Source organism: Cetorhinus maximus, chromosome 5, assembly GCF_964194155.1.
Source record: "Cetorhinus maximus chromosome 5, sCetMax3.hap1.1, whole genome shotgun sequence".
Lineage (NCBI taxonomy): Eukaryota > Metazoa > Chordata > Chondrichthyes > Lamniformes > Cetorhinidae > Cetorhinus > Cetorhinus maximus.
The window spans coordinates 91,734,205-91,751,992 of record NC_135883.1 but is presented as its reverse complement, the minus strand read 5'-3'; the positions used below and the strand labels follow the sequence as shown (position 1 = coordinate 91,751,992).

General features: G+C 43.4%; 1 protein-coding gene across 4 annotated transcripts in view; it reads right to left on the bottom strand.

The window, feature by feature from the left end:
- cep85l (centrosomal protein 85L) overlaps positions 1-17,788 on the bottom strand; it is a 360,923-nt gene that overhangs the window by 35,721 nt on the left and 307,414 nt on the right. For all 4 annotated transcript variants that reach the window (XM_078542192.1, XM_078542191.1, XM_078542193.1 and 1 more), the window contains 2 exons: positions 10,402-10,590; positions 8,180-8,332 (listed from right to left, as the gene is read on the bottom strand). In XM_078542192.1, the coding sequence (XP_078398318.1) occupies positions 8,180-8,332; positions 10,402-10,590 (342 nt within the window). The remainder of the gene's footprint in view (positions 1-8,179; positions 8,333-10,401; positions 10,591-17,788) is intronic.

Here is a 17,788-nt window from a genome sequence, read left to right as displayed (position 1 = left end):
ATCATCTGACTCGGACTCAGCAACGTTCTGGCCTCCAGCAGTCCTCCGAGTGCCGGGGAACTGGGCAGTCCCTGCCTCTGCCTGCTGTGGATCAGGAAGTATGATGTGTTCACCAGATTGTGATTCCGAGGCTACTCGAAAGCTAGGTCCCACTGAGGTGTGTGTCCCTGCTCTGGTGGAGGATGTGGGTGAGCGCTGTGATGGGACTTCAGGTGCCTAAGGGGTTTGATTGGAGGCCCTGGGTCATCGAATCTGTTGGCTGTTTGGCAGATGTGCCTGCGAAAGCAAGGGGAGATAATTAGTGCACGGCAGTGGCCTGTGAAAGAGGACACATCACTCACAGCATGGTTGTCTGATGGATGTTGCACTGCTGGATCCTCACTTGGTAGAGCAGCACCAACCTCACCGTCAGCACAGGACCGGTCCCTGTAATCGCCGGCCAGCTGGATGGCTCTGTTTTCAAATTCTGTCAGAACTTTGATCTCCGGCATCCCTCCACCTGTCTGTGACCTTTCCCTCCTGTTGTGAGCCAGTTTGTCCTGCATGGATAGAGATGGGGAGCGTGCATCAGGACGTCTGCTGGGCCAGGTGATAAGTATGCCTGGCCTGTGTGGGTGGTGAGTGGTCCCATGGATGGGATGAGGACAATGACGGTGTGTGTGTGTGTGAAAGAGTGAATGGTGATGTCCCTTGCACTGGCAGTGAGTGAGGGCCCTGTGAATGTGTAATGGGTTTGTGAGTGTGCGAATTGGGAGTGATGAGAAGTGTGACTTACCCTGACGGAACGGAGGAGATCATTCATCCTTTTGTGGTACAGGGTGGCTGTCCTCTTCTGCAGGGCATTTGCGCTGCCACCGCCTCCCATGCTGGGTTGATGATTTTGCTGTCCATCCTGCAGCCAGAGCAGGGGTATAGCACATCCCGGCGGGCCTTCCCGGCATCCAGCAGTCACTTGAGGGACCCGTCATTGAAACTAGGGGCTGCAGTCTTTTTTCCTTTGCTGGCCATGTCTCCCGGGCAGCGGTGGTGAGCTGGTGGTGATGAGCGCTTTGCTGGCGGCTGCCTTTTAAAGAAGGTGGCTGGTGTGATGCAACAGTGGGGTGATGGCGGGTGGCTGAATGAGACCACACCCTCCATGAAAACGGCATGGTTCGCGGGTGTGAATAAATAATGAGGGGGTTTCAGGATGATATGGTGTGAAAACCCACTATTTTCGTCAGCGGCTGAGATTCACTTTTACACACCTGCTACCACACAGTGAAATTTTGGGAAAATTCCACCCTTTATTTTAAATTTAAAGCCCAGCAGAGTTAAATCCTTTGACAGCCTTGACAATTCTTTGATAACCTTGATAATTCTTTGACAGCCTTGACAGTTCCAATGAGTTTATGCACTTTTATGCACAATTTTGTCTACTTTTAAAAATCCCAAAGGGCACCTGACCCACACCAGAGGGTGCCTTACCTCTCCTAAAGGGTGCCTTACCTTTCCCTATGATGACAAGATCCCACATGAGAGACTTATAAAGAAGGCAAATGCACATGGGATACAGGGTAATTTGATGAGGTGGATTCAAAATTGGCTTAGTTGTAGGAGACAGAGGGCGATGACAGAAGGATGCTTTAGTGACTGGAAGCCAGGGTCCAGTGGCATACCACAGGGAGCTGTGCTGGGTCTCCTATTATTCGTCATTTATATAAACGACATAGATAACTATGTTGGGGGGGGAGGATTAGTAAATTTGCAGATGACACAAAGGTTGGCCGGGTGGTTAACAGTGAAGTTGAGTGTCTTGGGCTACAGGAAGATATAGACGGGATGGGCGAATGGACAGATAAGTTGCAGATGGAATTGAACCCTGAAAAGTGTGAGGTGATACACTTTAGAAGGAGTAATTTGACAAGGAAGTATTCAATGAACGGCATGACACTAGGAAGTTCTGAGGAACAAAGGGACCTTGGCGTGTGTGTCCATAGATCTCTGAAGGTGGAGGGGCATCTTAGTGGGGTGGTGAAAAAGGCATATGGGACATTTGCCTTTATCAATCGTGGCACAGATTACAAAAGTAGGGAGGTCATGTTGAAGTCGTATAGAACCTTGGTGAGGCCACAGCTGGAGTACTGTGTGCAGTTCTGGTCGCCACATTATAGGAAGGATGTGATTGCATTGGAGGGGGTGCAGAGGAGATTCACCAGGATTTTGCCTGGGATGAAACATTTAAGTTATGAAGCGAGGTTGGATAGACTTGGGTTGTTTTCGTTGGAGCAGAGAAGACTGAGGGGCGACCTGATCGAGGTGTATAAGATTATGAGGGGCATGGACAGGGTGGATAGGGAGCAGCTGTTCCCCTTAGTTGAAGGGTCAATCACAAGGGGGCATAAGTTCAAAGTGAGGGGCAGTAGGTTTAGGGGGAATGTGAGGAAAAACCTTTTTACCCAGAGGGTGGTGATGGTCTGGAATGCGCTGCCTGGGAGGGTGGGTTGCCTCGCATCCTTTAAAAAGTGCCTGGATGAGCACTTGGCACATCATAAAATTCAAGGCTATGGGCCAAGTGCTGGTAAATGGGATTAGGTAGGTAGGTCAGGTGTTTCTCATGTGTCGGTGCAGACACGATGGGCCGAAGGGCCTCTTCTGCACTGTGTGATTCTGTGAATCTGTGATGTCAGGGATCATATCCAAAGGGGTACCCTACCTCTACAGAGGAGTACCCTGGCTATCCAAACAAATCCACAAGGTTCAGACCTGCTCCTACCAGATCTAATTTGCACACTTAGGGAAGAATTTTATGATCAGCAAGTGGGGGCGGGGCTCGCTCACCGACACATCAAATGACATGTGGTGACTTTGGGCAGGCGTCCCGACGTCACCGCGCGTCATTTAGATTTTCAGTTCAGCGGGCGCGCAGCCGACTCAGGATGAAGTTTCATGAAGAGTTTTAAAATTCAATAAAAATTATTTTAAAAATTAATTGACATGTCACATGAGGGGACATGTTTTAAAAGTTTCTTTTTCTTTATTTAAATTTTAAAACCTTAAACTGATCTCTCTGAGGCACTTCTGTGCCTCAGGAGATTTTTGCGCGAAAGACTGCAGGCCCCCACTCAGGGAATCGCCCCCTGTCTGCACAGGGCTCAGCACTTCCGGGCGACTGTCACAAAAAATGGCGGCGCTGACCCGATCGGGGGTGCCGATTCAGTTCACGCTCGCTCCCGCCCGCCCCTATGGGGGGAAAATTCGGCCCTTAGGGTCTTAGACACCTATCTCACCAAAATCACACATGAATGGAGGCAACTGCTCATTTATATGGGAAGCTACCTCTTTGAACCGTGGATGTGCAATTTATAATCCGCTCCCATTTTCCCACTTACCCACTGCTAAATGGCAGAGGCTGGGTTAGGGGGAGGCGCTTCAGGATTCAGGCCTCTGCAGGTATTTTCACACAAATGGGACTTTTTCCAAATGGCTGAAAATTCAGGCCTCTGTCTCGAAGACCAGCCTCACAGTAGCTGATTTGTGTTTGTCTGTCTTCCCTGTTCCTGTATTTTGGGGTATTGGAAACTTAGATCTTAACTTCCTTGAGTTGAGCTAGCGCAATTAATTTTCTGCTAGTACTGTTGTTGTAGAATTAAATAAAAATTTAATTTTTTATTTTGCTTAACATGAAACCCATTGATTGGTTTTGGAAGCTGGAGATATATACCAACTACCCTCTACATCCTCAGCAGGTCTGACAGCCTCTGCGGAGAGGAATACAGTTGATGTTTCGAGTCCGTATGACTCTTCATCACAACTAAGGAAATAGAGAAATGAGATGAAATATAAGCTGATAGAGGGGGGTGGGACAGATAGAGCTGGATAGGGGGCCAGTGATAGGTAGAGGCAAAGAAGAAATTGCCAAAGATGTCATAGACAAAAGGACAAAGGGGTATTGACAGTGGTGATATTATCTAAGGAATGTGCTAATGGGGACATTAAGGGTCGCAAGCAGGGCAAGCTAGTGACAGATGGCCCTAGTGGAGGTGGGGTGGGAGGAAGGGATCGAAATTGGCTAAAAGGTGGAGATAAAACAATAGATCAAAATAAATTTAAAAATAGGTGGGAAAAGAAAAATATATATTTTTAAAAATTATAAATTATTGGAAAAAGGGGGATCGGAAAGGGGGCGGGGATGGAGGAGAGAGTTCATGATCTGAAATTGTTGAACTCAATATTAAGTCCGGAAGGCTGTAAAGTGCATAATCAGAAGATGAGGTGCTGTTCCTCCAGTTTGCGTTGAGCTTCACTGGAACATTGCAGCAGGCCAAGGACGGACATGTGGGAATGAGAGCAGGGTGGTGTGTTGTAATGGCAAGCGACAGGGAGGTCTGGGTCATACAGACTCGAAACGTCAACTGTATTCCTCTCCGCAGATGCTGTCAGGCCTGCTGAGTTTTTCCAGGTATTTTTGTTTTTGTTTCAGATTTCCAGCATCTGCAGTATTTTGCTTTTACCCTCTACATCCTGATGGTTCCTAAGTTTGCGAGTTATACTATTTGAGGCTTAGGCCTTCAATAATTTGTTGCCTAGAAACATGACACTATGCCAAGAGATGGTCATAGCTGCCTGAGAGAAAAGCAGAATCTTCGGTCAGTAAATGCATCCTGAGAAAGGGCCGTTCCTATCAACTTACTTTCAGCTATTCTTAAATAAAATTATGCTGGAGTTTCATTGGGGAAAAAAAAAACCTAATTAGAATGCCAAGGGAGTCTACAGAGATGGTTGTATTTGTGGCTGAATTTGCATAATTATGCACACTTTTGAGCTATAGATGTGTAAATGTCTATAACTACTGTAATAAAGCATTCCACAACTGTTTCCTTTGAATAATTGGCTTTGAAAAACTAATTAAAATCTGTTGGTAACTGTCCATGCTGAAAGTCTCATTTAGTTATTTCAGCATGTTATTGAATTTGAATTACTTACTACAGTCAAATCTCAGCATATTCTTTCTTTAAGTGTCTAATGCCTATTTGTATCCAATCCATAAATATGATAGCCATCATTGTTCAGTACTTTTGTGAATAAAGACTTGCTTTTTCACATCACAGTGGCTCAATTTGTACATAATGTATTTTGCATTAGCTTTAGTTTCAGATGGCCAGTTTCCCCTCAGGGCAGGGAAAATATAATTGTGAATGATTTTGGTACTGGTATAATGGAATAATAGGAGCTGCAAAATCATGAAGAACATTTAGTTCCATTAAATAACTATCACAGTGATTCTTTCTTATTGAATTACTCTTAATTCTTAAATATTAAATAATTAAAAATAGAAGATTCATTCCTATGGTATGTGCTTCTTGGAAGCAGGTTAGTTTTTAGCTAGTTTTCAAATTAATTAACCCTTGTTTGTTCAGTAGACAGAGGGCTGGTTGAAGTGGGTGAGATTAATGGAAGGGAGTGGCTTTGCTCACATGGTCATTGATATTCAATTACAGGAATTTTCAGGAGACTGCATAGCTCTGTGGCGCTAAGGAACCCAAATCTGTAGCTGGATCTTGGGATCTCTAAAAATTGGCTCAATATCCTGAAAATGCCCGTAGTAGAAATCATGGGGTAAATATTTGTTTTTCATGCAAGGGCACTAAAGTATCAGAGAGGATCACCCGCCTCTTATAGAACTCCCATTTAATTGAAAATCAGGCTTGATTATTACCCAAGCAGGTGAAACCAAAAATTGATCTCTATATTACAAAGCACAATTAGGAAGGGATTTGAGGCCATTATGGATGTCAAGAAGTTTGCTCTTAAACAGTTTGAAAATCACCACTAGGGGAACGGTAATAAAGTGGTGACATTACTGGGCTAGTAATCCAGAGGCCCAGACTAATGCTGCAGAGCCGTGAGTTCATTTCTCACCATGTTGCAGCTGGTGGAATTTAAATTCACTTAATTACTAAATCTGGAATTAAAAGCTAGTCTCAGTAATGATGATCATGAAACTACTGGATTGTCATTAAAACCCATCCGGTTCACTAATGACCTTTAGGGAAGAAAATCTGTCAGTTTGGCCCCCAGCAATATGGTTGACTCTTAATTAACTGCCTTCTGAAATGGCCTAGAAAGCCACTCAGTTGTATCAAACTATTACAGAAATGTCCAATAAAAATAAAACCTGACAGAACATGTGGCATCAGCTTAGCCACTAGGGACGACAATGCTCAGCCAACGCTCATTAACATTTGGGAACTGGTGCCAAAATAGGGAGAGTTGTCCCACAGTCTAGTCAAGCAACAGCCTGACATAGTCATAGTCACCAAATCATACCTTATAGGCAATGTCCCAGACACCACCATCGCCATCCCTGGGTATGTCCTGTCCCACTGACAGGACAGACCCACCAGAAGAGGCAGCACAGTGGTATAGAGGAGGGAGTGATCCTGGGAGTCCTCAACATTAACTCCAGACCCAGTTAAGTACTTTGGCATCAGGTCAAACATGGGCAAGGAAACACCCTGTTAATTACCACTTAATGCCCTCTCTCAGCTGATGGATGCTCCTCCATGTTGAACACCAATTCGAAGAAGCACTGAGGGTGGCAAAGGCAAAAAATCTACTCAGACTTCAATGTTCATCACCAAGAGTGGCTCAGTAGCACTTCTACTGACTGAGCTGGCTGAGTCTGAAGGACATACCTGCCAGACTATCCCTTTAACAGGTGGTGAGAGAACCAACAAGAAAGAAAACCTAGCTGAACTCATCCTCACCAATCTACCTGTTGCAGATGCATCTGTCCGTGACAGTATTAGTAGGAATGACCACCACACTGTCCCACCACACTACCATAAAGTCCCATGTTCACATTGAGAATATCCTGCATCGCGTTGTGTGACACTATCACCATTCTAAACAGATCTTGCACCTCAAAACTGGGCATCCATGAAGCGCTGTAGGCCATCAGCAGCAGCAGAATGATATTCAACCATAATCTGTAATCACTCAGACTGGCACATTTCCCACTCTACCATTACCATCAAGCCAGGTGATAACTCCGGTTCAATGAGTGCAGGAGAGCTTGCATGGAGCAGCACCAAGCATACCAAAACATGAGGTGTCAATCTGATCGAGTTACCATTTTGGACTATACACATATTAAACAGCAGAAACAGCATGCAATAGACAGAGTTAAGTGATACTACAACCAGTGAATCAGATGCAGTCCTGCCACATCCAGTCATGGATGGTGGTGGACATTAAACAACTAACGGGAAGAGAATGCTCCACAGAGATCTCCATCCTCAATGAAGGCAGACGAACACATATCAGCACAAAAGACCAGGCTGAAGGATTTGCAAACATCTTCAGCTAGAAGTGCCAAGTGGTGATCCATCTTGGTCTGCTCCTGAGGTCCTCACCATCACAAATGTCAGTCTTCAGGCGATTCGATTCACTCCATGTGAAATCAAGAAACAACTGAATACACCAAAGACCATGAGCCCTGATAACATCCCAACAGTAGTACTGAAGACTTGTGCTCCAGAACTTGCCACGCTGCTAGCCAAGCTGTTCCAGTACAGCTACAACTCTGGCATCTACCTGACAATGTGGAAAATTGTCCAGGTATGGCCACAATAAACAAAACAAATTCAACCTGGCCAATTACCCCCCCATCGGCCTACTCTTGATTATCCATAAAATAATGGAAAGTATCATTGACAGTGCTATCAAGTGGCACTTACACAGCGATAACATACTCACTGATATAGTTTAGAAGAATGAAAGGTGATCTAATTGAAACATGTAAGATTCTGAGTGACTTGACAGGGTCGACGCGAGTGGGGGTGGGGTGGGAGGTACAAAAGTGGAGTTACGGCCACAATCAGATCAGCCATGATCTGATTGAATGGAGGAGCAGGCTTGATGGGATGAATGGCCTACTCCTGCTCCTATTTCTTATGATCTTATCATTTTTCTCTCTTCACAGATGCTGCTGGACCTCCTGAGTGCTCCCAGCTTATTCTGCTTCAATTTCAAATTTCCAGCCTCCACAGTATTTAGCTTCTGAAAATAGCATATGGTATCTGGGAAGGAGTCTATAAAATCACAATTGCTAAAAATAAGTGTGAATGGTTATTTGCATTTAACGAGTACTTGTCAAAATTCTGAATCCACACCATTGATGACCCTCTAGTTTTTTTACCTGTTGACTCTGGCTCTGAAAATCATCCAAGGTCGGTAGGTCAGCGAGGTACTTCTCCAGGGTTTCTATCCTCTGTTGCCGCTCGTGGCTTTGCTCAGATTCTTTCTGTAGCTTCTTTTTCAAACTGCTGATATATTTCTCCCGTGCTTTCATCTGAAGCATAGCAAAGAATTATTCATGAGAAAGCAGACCTTTCCCCAACATGGCATAGCTTAGTAATAATGGTCCTCCAGTACACTAATCAATGCTCTGCATGGCTGAGAAGAAGGAGAAGCAAATAAATGAACATTAATGATCAGAACATTAATCAGTGTCACCAGTTCTCACCTTAGATGTGGCTTATGGATATTCCATAAATTTAAATGACTGGCTGGTTTCTTCAATTGCATTTCAATTTAGCTTTCCTGGAGATTTATGGAAATATAATGGGGTATTAAGTACTTTAAAAGCATTTAGAATCTTGAAAGGGCTGTGATCCCATTCTTGCTGGTTCTGTGACATTTATTTATGCTTCTATGTGTTTACTTAATCACTTTTTTGTGTACTCACTTCCTTGATCAATGAGTTCTGACAGAAATGTAAGCATTTGAGAATTTAGCACATAGCTTTCTCATGCTACAATAGGATTTGCAGTATCTACTCCACATTCAGTGGTGAATCAAACAGGGGACTGAATTTTCTTGCTTGTTCACTTTGCCGTGAAGTTGGGATTGACAAAGCTTCGTGCATACTCACCACTTTCCAAATTCCAGTGAGATTTTTAAGCACTGAAAAAGAGTTGGTGATTACATCAGTTCTTTTTCAATCCTTAAAATGCATACATGAAAAACTAGCATTTTTAAAAATATGTTGACAGGATGTATGAGCAGGGCTGGCAAGGCCAGCATTTATTGCCCATCCCTAATTGCCCTTGAGAAGGTGGTAGTGAGCTGCCTTCCTGAGGCACTGCTGTCTGTGCTGAAGGTACACCCACAGTGTTGTAAGGGAGGGAATTCCAAGAGTTGATGAAGGAACGAGGAGATATTTCCAAATTAGGATAGCTTGTGACTTAGAAGGGAGCTTTAAGATGGCAGTGTTCCCATGACTTACTGCCTTTCACCTTCTAGGTGATAAAAGTTGTGGGTATGGTAGATACTGTCAAACAAGCCATTGTAAATGCATCTTGTAGATTGTACATACTGCAGCCACTGTAGACGGAGGAAAGGTCTAAGGTGGTGGATGGGGTGCAAATCAAGTGGGCTGCTTGGTTCTGGATGGTGTCAAACTCCACACTCCTGACTCATGTTACATGGAGGCAGGAGCTGATTGCTCACCTCATGCCATCTTCTCAAAGGGAAGTTAGGGATGGGCAATTGTAGGGTACTGTGAATATCTACTGGCAATCTATTTTCCTAAAGTTAATTGCTAAATTGCTTTTAAAGTATCACCAGGACATAGAGACAATGGTCAGGAATTTCCTTGGAGTCAGTTCCTGCTATGCCGCTGTAACTTTGGTGGAAGTGCAGCAGAAAACCCTATACACTGCTACACTTCAGGTCAAGATACAGTGACAAAGAGGGAACACCTCTGTAGAAATTCATGGTCACAGTAGGCAAGGGTCTTCTCTTCCCTGTTCACACTGATGTTATTTTTGTATTGTTATTTTTCTCCACAGCCAAATCATACTAGCACTCTACATTCCCTTTCTCATTCTCGAGTTCATACTAGCACTCTTCTTCCTCTTCCCTCAATTCATGCTGGCACTGTTCTCCCTCTCTTGGCCAGTTCGTGCTGGCGCTCTGCTCTCTCCACCCGATTTCTGATTCTAGAGGTCAGTGAGTCCAGGAGGAAGAAGAAAACCTGTGAAGGCATTGAGTTCTTTTGCCAAATTCGAGATTTCACTCCAGATGGGTGGAACTCCAATGAAGAGCACAATTGCAGAAATGTATCTTATCGTGCACTTGGAGCACGAACCCTTCATCCCAAGCTCCTGTGAAAATGGTTTGAATTCTATATTATCTATAATAAATGTAATATATTTTAATGAATACAAAGAATCCTATCAAATACACTTAGATTTTGGGAATACATTTCCTAAGATCTTGTTGAATGAAATTAAATTTCACACTATTTTTATTTACTTAACCAAGTTTCTGGACAATATCAAGGCTTCGTTGCACTTTATGTGGCTTTAGTTTCAATATTTTTGGTTTTATAAGTCATTGGTAGTCAAAGGGTTTTACCTTCTCCTCCAGTTTCTTTATGTCTTCCATGTACTTTTGTGTGTTTTTCCTAAGGGACTCATTGAGTTGTACAATCTCAAGCTCAGCTGCAGACAACTTTTGCTCCAGGTCTTTCTTTCCAGAGTCAGCCACTTTGGATGTTGCTGTAAGGTGTGCATGTCTCATATGCTCACATGGGGATTCATGCCACTAAAGGAAGGAAAAAGATTTCCATTTTTTAAAAGGAATTTGAGTTCTGGTAATCTTGACTTTTTTCATTGTATCCCATCTTGCAATGTGTGAAAATAGAGTCAGGCTACTTTGGATGTTAAACCACAATGCCAAAAAAGGAACAATCTAAGCAGGAGGTAATTTTATGTATCCACTGGAGGGAAGACTTTTTTATGATAAGAAAATTTTGGCCTAATTTGGGCTATCAGCAGGCAAGGTTCTCCAATGGCAGCATAGGCTCCTAAAATTACTGCTTAGATATCATCACTAATTACATAGGATTTTCCTGTATATAAGAGGCCATTCAGTCCAGTAGGTCTATGCCAGAAAAAAAACCCAGCAAACTCTGGAAATACTCAGCAAACCTGGCTGCATCCATGAAAAGATAAACAAAGTTTAGCGGGGAGGATTGTTCTGATGGCGAGGTTTCCGGAGAAATGGCAGGGAACGTTGCCCCACAGCCATTTAATATTCAACGGGGCATTAATTGGCTAAGGGTGAGACCTGCATTCTAAGCTGGGGAGGAAGTCCCAGCAGGACCAGACTGGAGTGGTGGCCACAGCCAGCCCCTGAAGAAGAGGAGCTAATGGAGGCTGAACTGAAGGAATATTTTTAAGGCAATAATAGATTGATTCTTGTTAGGCAAGGGAATCAAAGGCTATCGGGGGTAGATAGGAATGTTGAACTCAAAACACAAATAGATCAGCCATGATCTTATTGAATGGCGAACAGGCTCGAGGGGCTGAATGGTCTACTCCTGCTCCTATTTAGCATGCTCATATGTAGGTAAGGACCAGAGCTTATGCTAGAGCTTATTGACCCCACAGATTTGTTTCCAAGACAATCCTGCACAAATTTATTTGGGCCCCTTGGCGAACACAACAGTTGATGTGCAGCAGCTGTTCAGGCTTGCCAGGGAAAGAAAATTGAATATTGCACTCAGGCACAGACAGGCCCCTTAACAAGCTTCTTTAGGAGCTTTAAGGTGCCATTACTTTGTGGCAAGAACATTCCCTGCTCCCTCTCTCCCACCGGCCCTTTCAACATTAAAAACTGTCCCTGAGGTGTCAGGATCCCGAGACTACCTTCAGAACTGTGAATTTCAAACTGGCCACAGCCTTTTGAAGATCCTGGCTATTAACTCTGTTTCTCTCCACAGATGCTGCCAGACCTGCTGAGTGTTTCCAGCATCTCCTGTTTTCATTTCATGTTTTCTAGCAGCCACAATATTTTGCTCTCATGGCGTTTTTCTCTGACCGCCAATATTTAAAATATAATATGTTGACAATTCTGCAAATGTGAGTTTTAGCAGTGGAAGGATGGTCAATTGTGAATTAAGAGTAGTTATTACATCAATTTCCAAAATTATTTTCATTATTTTAATCCTGAAATTTGATTATTAACTGTACTTCATTGCAATCCAGCATGCAGTCCAATGGGCAAACCTGCCGCCAATTGGTCGGGTGGACTGGGGTGGAAATGGTGGGGTTTCGGGCAGCCATGCAGCGCACTAATCTCTGGCCATTCAAGTAGTGGCCAGCACTCTCCGGGCAGCGTTAATGAACCCTCACACTTAACCAGGACAGGTTCTTAGTACACGCATGCTAACCACATGTCTCTCTTTCATCCTGCAGGAGGAGTATATCAGGATCATGGTGAACTAGCTGTATGCCTGATGGCCTACAGAGTGTGAAGACAATGGAGGAGAGAGCGAATGAAGCTCCTGGCTGCGCAAGGGCAAAAGGAACAACCTCAGGAAGAAGGGGCAGCTGGGTCTTCCACACACGCTGCCGAAGAACCACAGTGAGCTATCACTAGTCGGTGCCTAGCAACACCCAGGGTCTATAGATGCTGCCTTTCATTCCTGCAGATGGCCAAGAACCAGTATTGCCGGGGGCTGCGCTTGTCTAGGGAAATGGTCGCTCACACCTGCCAGCCATTGCAGGATTTGGTGCCACGGGGTCATGGAGGGCATCCACTGCTAGTGGCCATGAAAGTGACCGCAGCATCCATGAGGTCACGGATGCCATCTTTGCAAGGGCATACAACTTTGTGCATTTCGCCCGGGGCTGGGACAGCCAGGATGCAAGAGCGATTGGATTCGCCCAGATCTCAGCTTTCCCACATGAGCAGGGTGCAATGAACTGCACGCATGTGGCTCTCAGGTCTCCGTCGCAATACATGGTGGACTACATCAACCACAAGGGCTTCCATCTGCTGAACGCGCAGCTGGTGTGCGACCACCAGAAACACATCCTGCAGGTGTGCGCACGGTTTTCAGGGTGTGTGCATGACGCCTACATCCTCAGTTGTTCACAGATCCCTGGAGTTTTCCAGGGTCCACAGAGGCTGCAGGGATAGCTCCTCGGAGACAAGGGCTACCTGCAGAAGCAGTTGGTGATGACACCTGTGCGGCGGCCTCAGACTGCAGCAGAGCAACAATGTAATAAGGCTCATGCAGCTGCTCACAACTTGGTGGCGCAGACCATCGGGATGCTGAAGGTGAGGTTCTGGTGCCTGGACCGGTCTGGTGGAGCCCTGCAATACAGTCCACAGAGGATGTCAAGCATTGTCGTTGTCTACTGCGTCCTTTACAACCAAGCGCTCCAAAGGGGAGACGGGTTGGTTGAGGAAGAGTTGGAGGAGCTGCATGTCTCCTCCGATGAAGAGGATGCCGACGGGGATGGGGGTGAGGAGGTCCTCAGAGGCGATGATGACGGGGGTGAGGCTCTCACACCGGCTAGACGATACAGGCGCGCTCGGGAGGCCCTCATAGCTGCTAGATTTGTGGAGGATGATGATGACATGCAGTGACGTGATACCATAGAACCTCACATTGCATCTGTGAATGTTTGACTCCAGTCCGGCTTCTGGCAGCGCGAGTACCCTCTGTGAGAATGCTTTCATCATGGAGACAGATTGGAGGCCCTAGTAATTGCTCGTTTGCAGGAAGATGATGATAACATGCAGTGAGTACACTCCATAAATCTTCACAGCCTCTAAGAATGTCTGACTCCTGTCTGGCCGAGGGCAGGTTGCTTGCGCTCTATGATCAGGGTCATTTCATAGAGATGCTGCCATGAAACTTTAGAAGCACCTGATCCTTTGTCTGCCTTTAGCACCTCAGCCCTTCAGGAGCACAGCATCACTAGTCACAGATGTTGAAGAGATGGGGGCCAGCCTCTCCTTAGAAGTGCTGAGAGTACATCGAGAAAATGAGAGAACTCTGTGGCACCTGCGTACTACATTCTGGCAGCAATGACAAGCACCACCAAGGTGCAGGCATCAGTAATGTTTCCAGAGAGTGTGAGGCCAGACCATAACTTTGGTCTGAAGGCTGCACAGAGCACAGGGAAGAGGCCCTGGACTGAGACAATTGCCTTTATCTTGTGCAGAAAGGTTTCACATCTGAGTGACAAGAACACTGCTCATCAGAACAAGGAGCCAGAGGCAGGGAGATATTCTTGGGAGTTCTTAGCATGCAAGGTGTAAAGTGAACTTGCATTTTTAGATAGAAAAGGGGATTTGGTTTTCAAAAGGATCTCAGCCTGTTTACAAATAGCCAGACAAGCAAGATAAGGAATGTGTTTATTTTTCTCAATTGTTACTGACAATATAGTGGTAACATGAAAAGATTTATATTATTAGAAAGGTAAAGTTCCAAAGAAACATGGGCAATGGAATTTACACATTAAAGGGGGAAACATGTATAATGAAGGAAGGTATTGCAAGATGTACCAGAAGTGTGAGAAATCTCCAGTACTTGCGCTTAAGCCTGCTGTCAACAGAAACTGAAGCTGGGAAAAACCATTTTGAATTCCTCTGTCCAAGGGTATTGTGTTTAACTTGCTGGATATGTTTAAAATATATTTCTTTTTTTACTGTTGCCTTAATGGGGGGTGTAACTGGAAACCAGATTAATCAAGGATTTCAGGAGTTATTATAGTAGTAAGTTGAAGACCTATGTCTGAAGTTTGAAGTTTTGGTGGACTTATTACTTCTGAATTCAGAGCACAAATCTCAAAATAAATACAAATTGCAAAATGGTTGTGATAAAATCCCTCATGGATTTGGTCCGTCTGGCACACATCATTTTCCATGTCATATCATACTGGGGGCTCTTTGTGGGATATTTGAAATTCTTTGATTGGTTTGGAGTTGGTGAATCTTAAGGGTACATGTATGAGAAGCACTTTGAATTGAGGAGTTGGTGTGAGGGATTTTTAAAATGGTGGGGCTGCAAAAATGGCTGTATCCATGGCTAAAACATTTTTGGAAGTAGAAGATATAACTCTGTGCTACAAAAAGTATCTAAGGGTAAGTTAACAGAGCTGGTGGATAAGTCATAGTTGAGGTTACCTGTAGGGGCAAAGAAAGCAGATATAGTTGAAATGTTAGCACAGCATTTGAAGTTGGAAGTGATACCTGACACTAGTAAGTCACAGCTGGAGATAGTAAGACTTCAGTTAGAAATGAAGAAGCTTGAATTTGAACAAGCAAAGGAACTGAAAAAACTTGAACTTGAGGAAGAAGGAAAAGAAAAAGAAAGGCAGAAAGGGAAAAAGAGAGATTATTTCAAAAAGAAATGGAAATGCGAAACCTTGATCTGCAGAGGGAAAAGCTGGCAATGGAGGAGAGGGAGAAGGAAAGAGAAAGAGAGTACCAACTTAAAAGGCTGAACTTTAACAAAGAGACATCAGATGCTAAGGAAATTTCTGATGATGAAAAAACTTTAACCTAAAATCCAATGGGGAGGTGTTTAAATTTGTGCAAGTTCTTCTCAAGTTTGAAGAAAGAGATGTGGAGGTGTTCTTTGTTTCATTTGAGAAGATAGCTAAATAGATGAAATAGCCACAAGAAAAATGAACATTACTGTTACAATCTAAGTTAGTAGGTAGAGCACTTGAGGTTTATGCTTCACTGTCAGAAGAAATTTCAGTGGATTCTGATGTGGTAAAAAAAGGCTATTTTGAGTGCTTATGAGTTGGTTCCTGAAGCATACAGGCAGAAATTTAGGAATACAAGAAAACAGACTCGGTAAGCTTATATTAAGATTGAGATAGTAAAACAAAGTAATTTTGACTGGTGGATATGGGCATTAAAGATAGAGACAACATATGCTCATAGAGAAGTAATTCTTTTGGAAGAATTTAAAGATTCAATTCCTTCAGGAGTGAGAACTCATGTGGAGGAACAGAGGGTTAAACCTGTAAGACAAGAAGTAGAGATAGCTTGTGATTGTTAGGTCATAGATCTAAATCTTTTTTGTCACCCTTTTAAGTCAGAAAAGGGTAGAAAGTGGGAAGGTGAAAGGAAGGTGGGTAGTCAGGGAAGAGAAGGAGCAGGTTGCAGAAATGTTTAAAGATTTGTATGTGAAGGGGAAGTCTTTCTATGTGTACAGGTGCAGCAGGTAAAGATATTAAAATTTTAAGAGACGCAGGGGCTAGTCAATCCTTAATGTTGTGGGATAGTGATATTTCATGTTCAGAGGGAATATTTCAGGAACAGATGGGGTTCATGGCATGCTAAACCTATTCCATTGTTGAAGGCAAATTTAAAGACTAATTGGAAAACAGTGATTGTCAGAGTAGTGGAAAAATTGTCCATTGCAGGGGTTCAACTTATTTTAGGTAATGATATAGCTGGGTCACAGATGTGGGTGATGCCTATGAAGGTTGAGAAGCCTGTATAAGTGTTCTTAACAGAAGTGTTGCAGAAAGAGCATCCTGGATTGTTTCCAGATTATGTGGTAACAAGATCACAAGTTCGTAGGTTGAAACAAGAAGAAGAGGAAGTGAAAAGGTAGGGGAAAGTTGTTGAAGTTCAATTAACTGACACTGTCTTTGATAAGATTGTTTAGGAAAAAAGAATGGAAGAGAATGCAGCTGAGATACTTAGCTCAAGGCAGTTGGTAGAGCTACAGTAAAAGTTACAAATAAAACAGTTATATCAGACAGCTTAGTCAGAAACAGAGACATAATGTATTCCAGAATGCCTTAAGGGTAGTGTGTTAATGAGAAAGTGGCAGCCGTCAGGCTTCAGCAAATGAAAACTGGAAATGCATCAGATTGTAATACCATTTGGATATAGAAATTAGATACTGAGAATAGCTCATGCAATTCCAATGGGGGGACATTTAGGAATTAGAAAGACATAGGTGAAAATACAAAAACATTTTTATTGGCCTGGATTGCATAGAGATGTAGTCAAATTCTGTAGAACACGCCACACATGTCAGGTGATAAGGAAACCACAAGCAGTGATTAAGCTGGCACCTTTAATTCCAATTCAAGCATTTGAAGAACCTTTTACTAGGATTATGAAGTGTAGGACCCCTTTCTAAGACTGAAAGTGGAAATCAGTACTTACTGACAACAATGGGTGTATCTACAAGGTTACCTGAAGCAATACCTTTGAGAAATATTACAACAAAGTGAATTGTGGAAGAGTTGACTAAACTTTTTACAAGATATGGTTTACCAAAAGGTTTTCTCAAGGATTACTGACAATATAGTGGTTACATGAAAAGATTTATATTATGAGAAACGTAAAGTTCCAAAGACACATGGACAATGAAATTTACACATTAAAGGGGGAAATATGTATAAAGGAGGAAGGCATTGCAAGGTCTTCCAGAAGTGTGAGAAGTCTCCTCTATTTGTGCATTAAGCCTGCTGTCTACAGAAATCAAAGCTGGGAAAAGCCACTTTGAATTCCACTGTCCAGGGTATTATGTTTAACTGCTTAAAATCTATTTCTTTTTTACTGTTCTTTGCCTTACTGGGGGATGTAACTTGAAACCAGGTTAATCAGGGGGTTTAGGAGTTATTATAGTAGTAGTTTATAGACCTATGTATGTGCTTGAAATCTTTTCTTTTGTTAATAAATGTTTAATTTAGTTTTTAAAAAAATAAAAACCTTAAGAGTCTTGGTGGACTTATTACTTCTGAATTCAAGGCATGCATCTCGAAATAAATACAAATTGTGATAGCGTGATCAAGTTTCCCTCGTGGATTTGATCCACCTGGCACACATCATCTGCCGTGTCATAACAGTTAAGAGTAACAGAAGAGCTTCCTAAATTTTCTCTGAAGACTGGCATGGGATCTTTTGTGTCCACCCTAGAGGGTAGACAAGTCCTGTCGAGTTTAACATCTCATTAAAAATTTGGCACCGC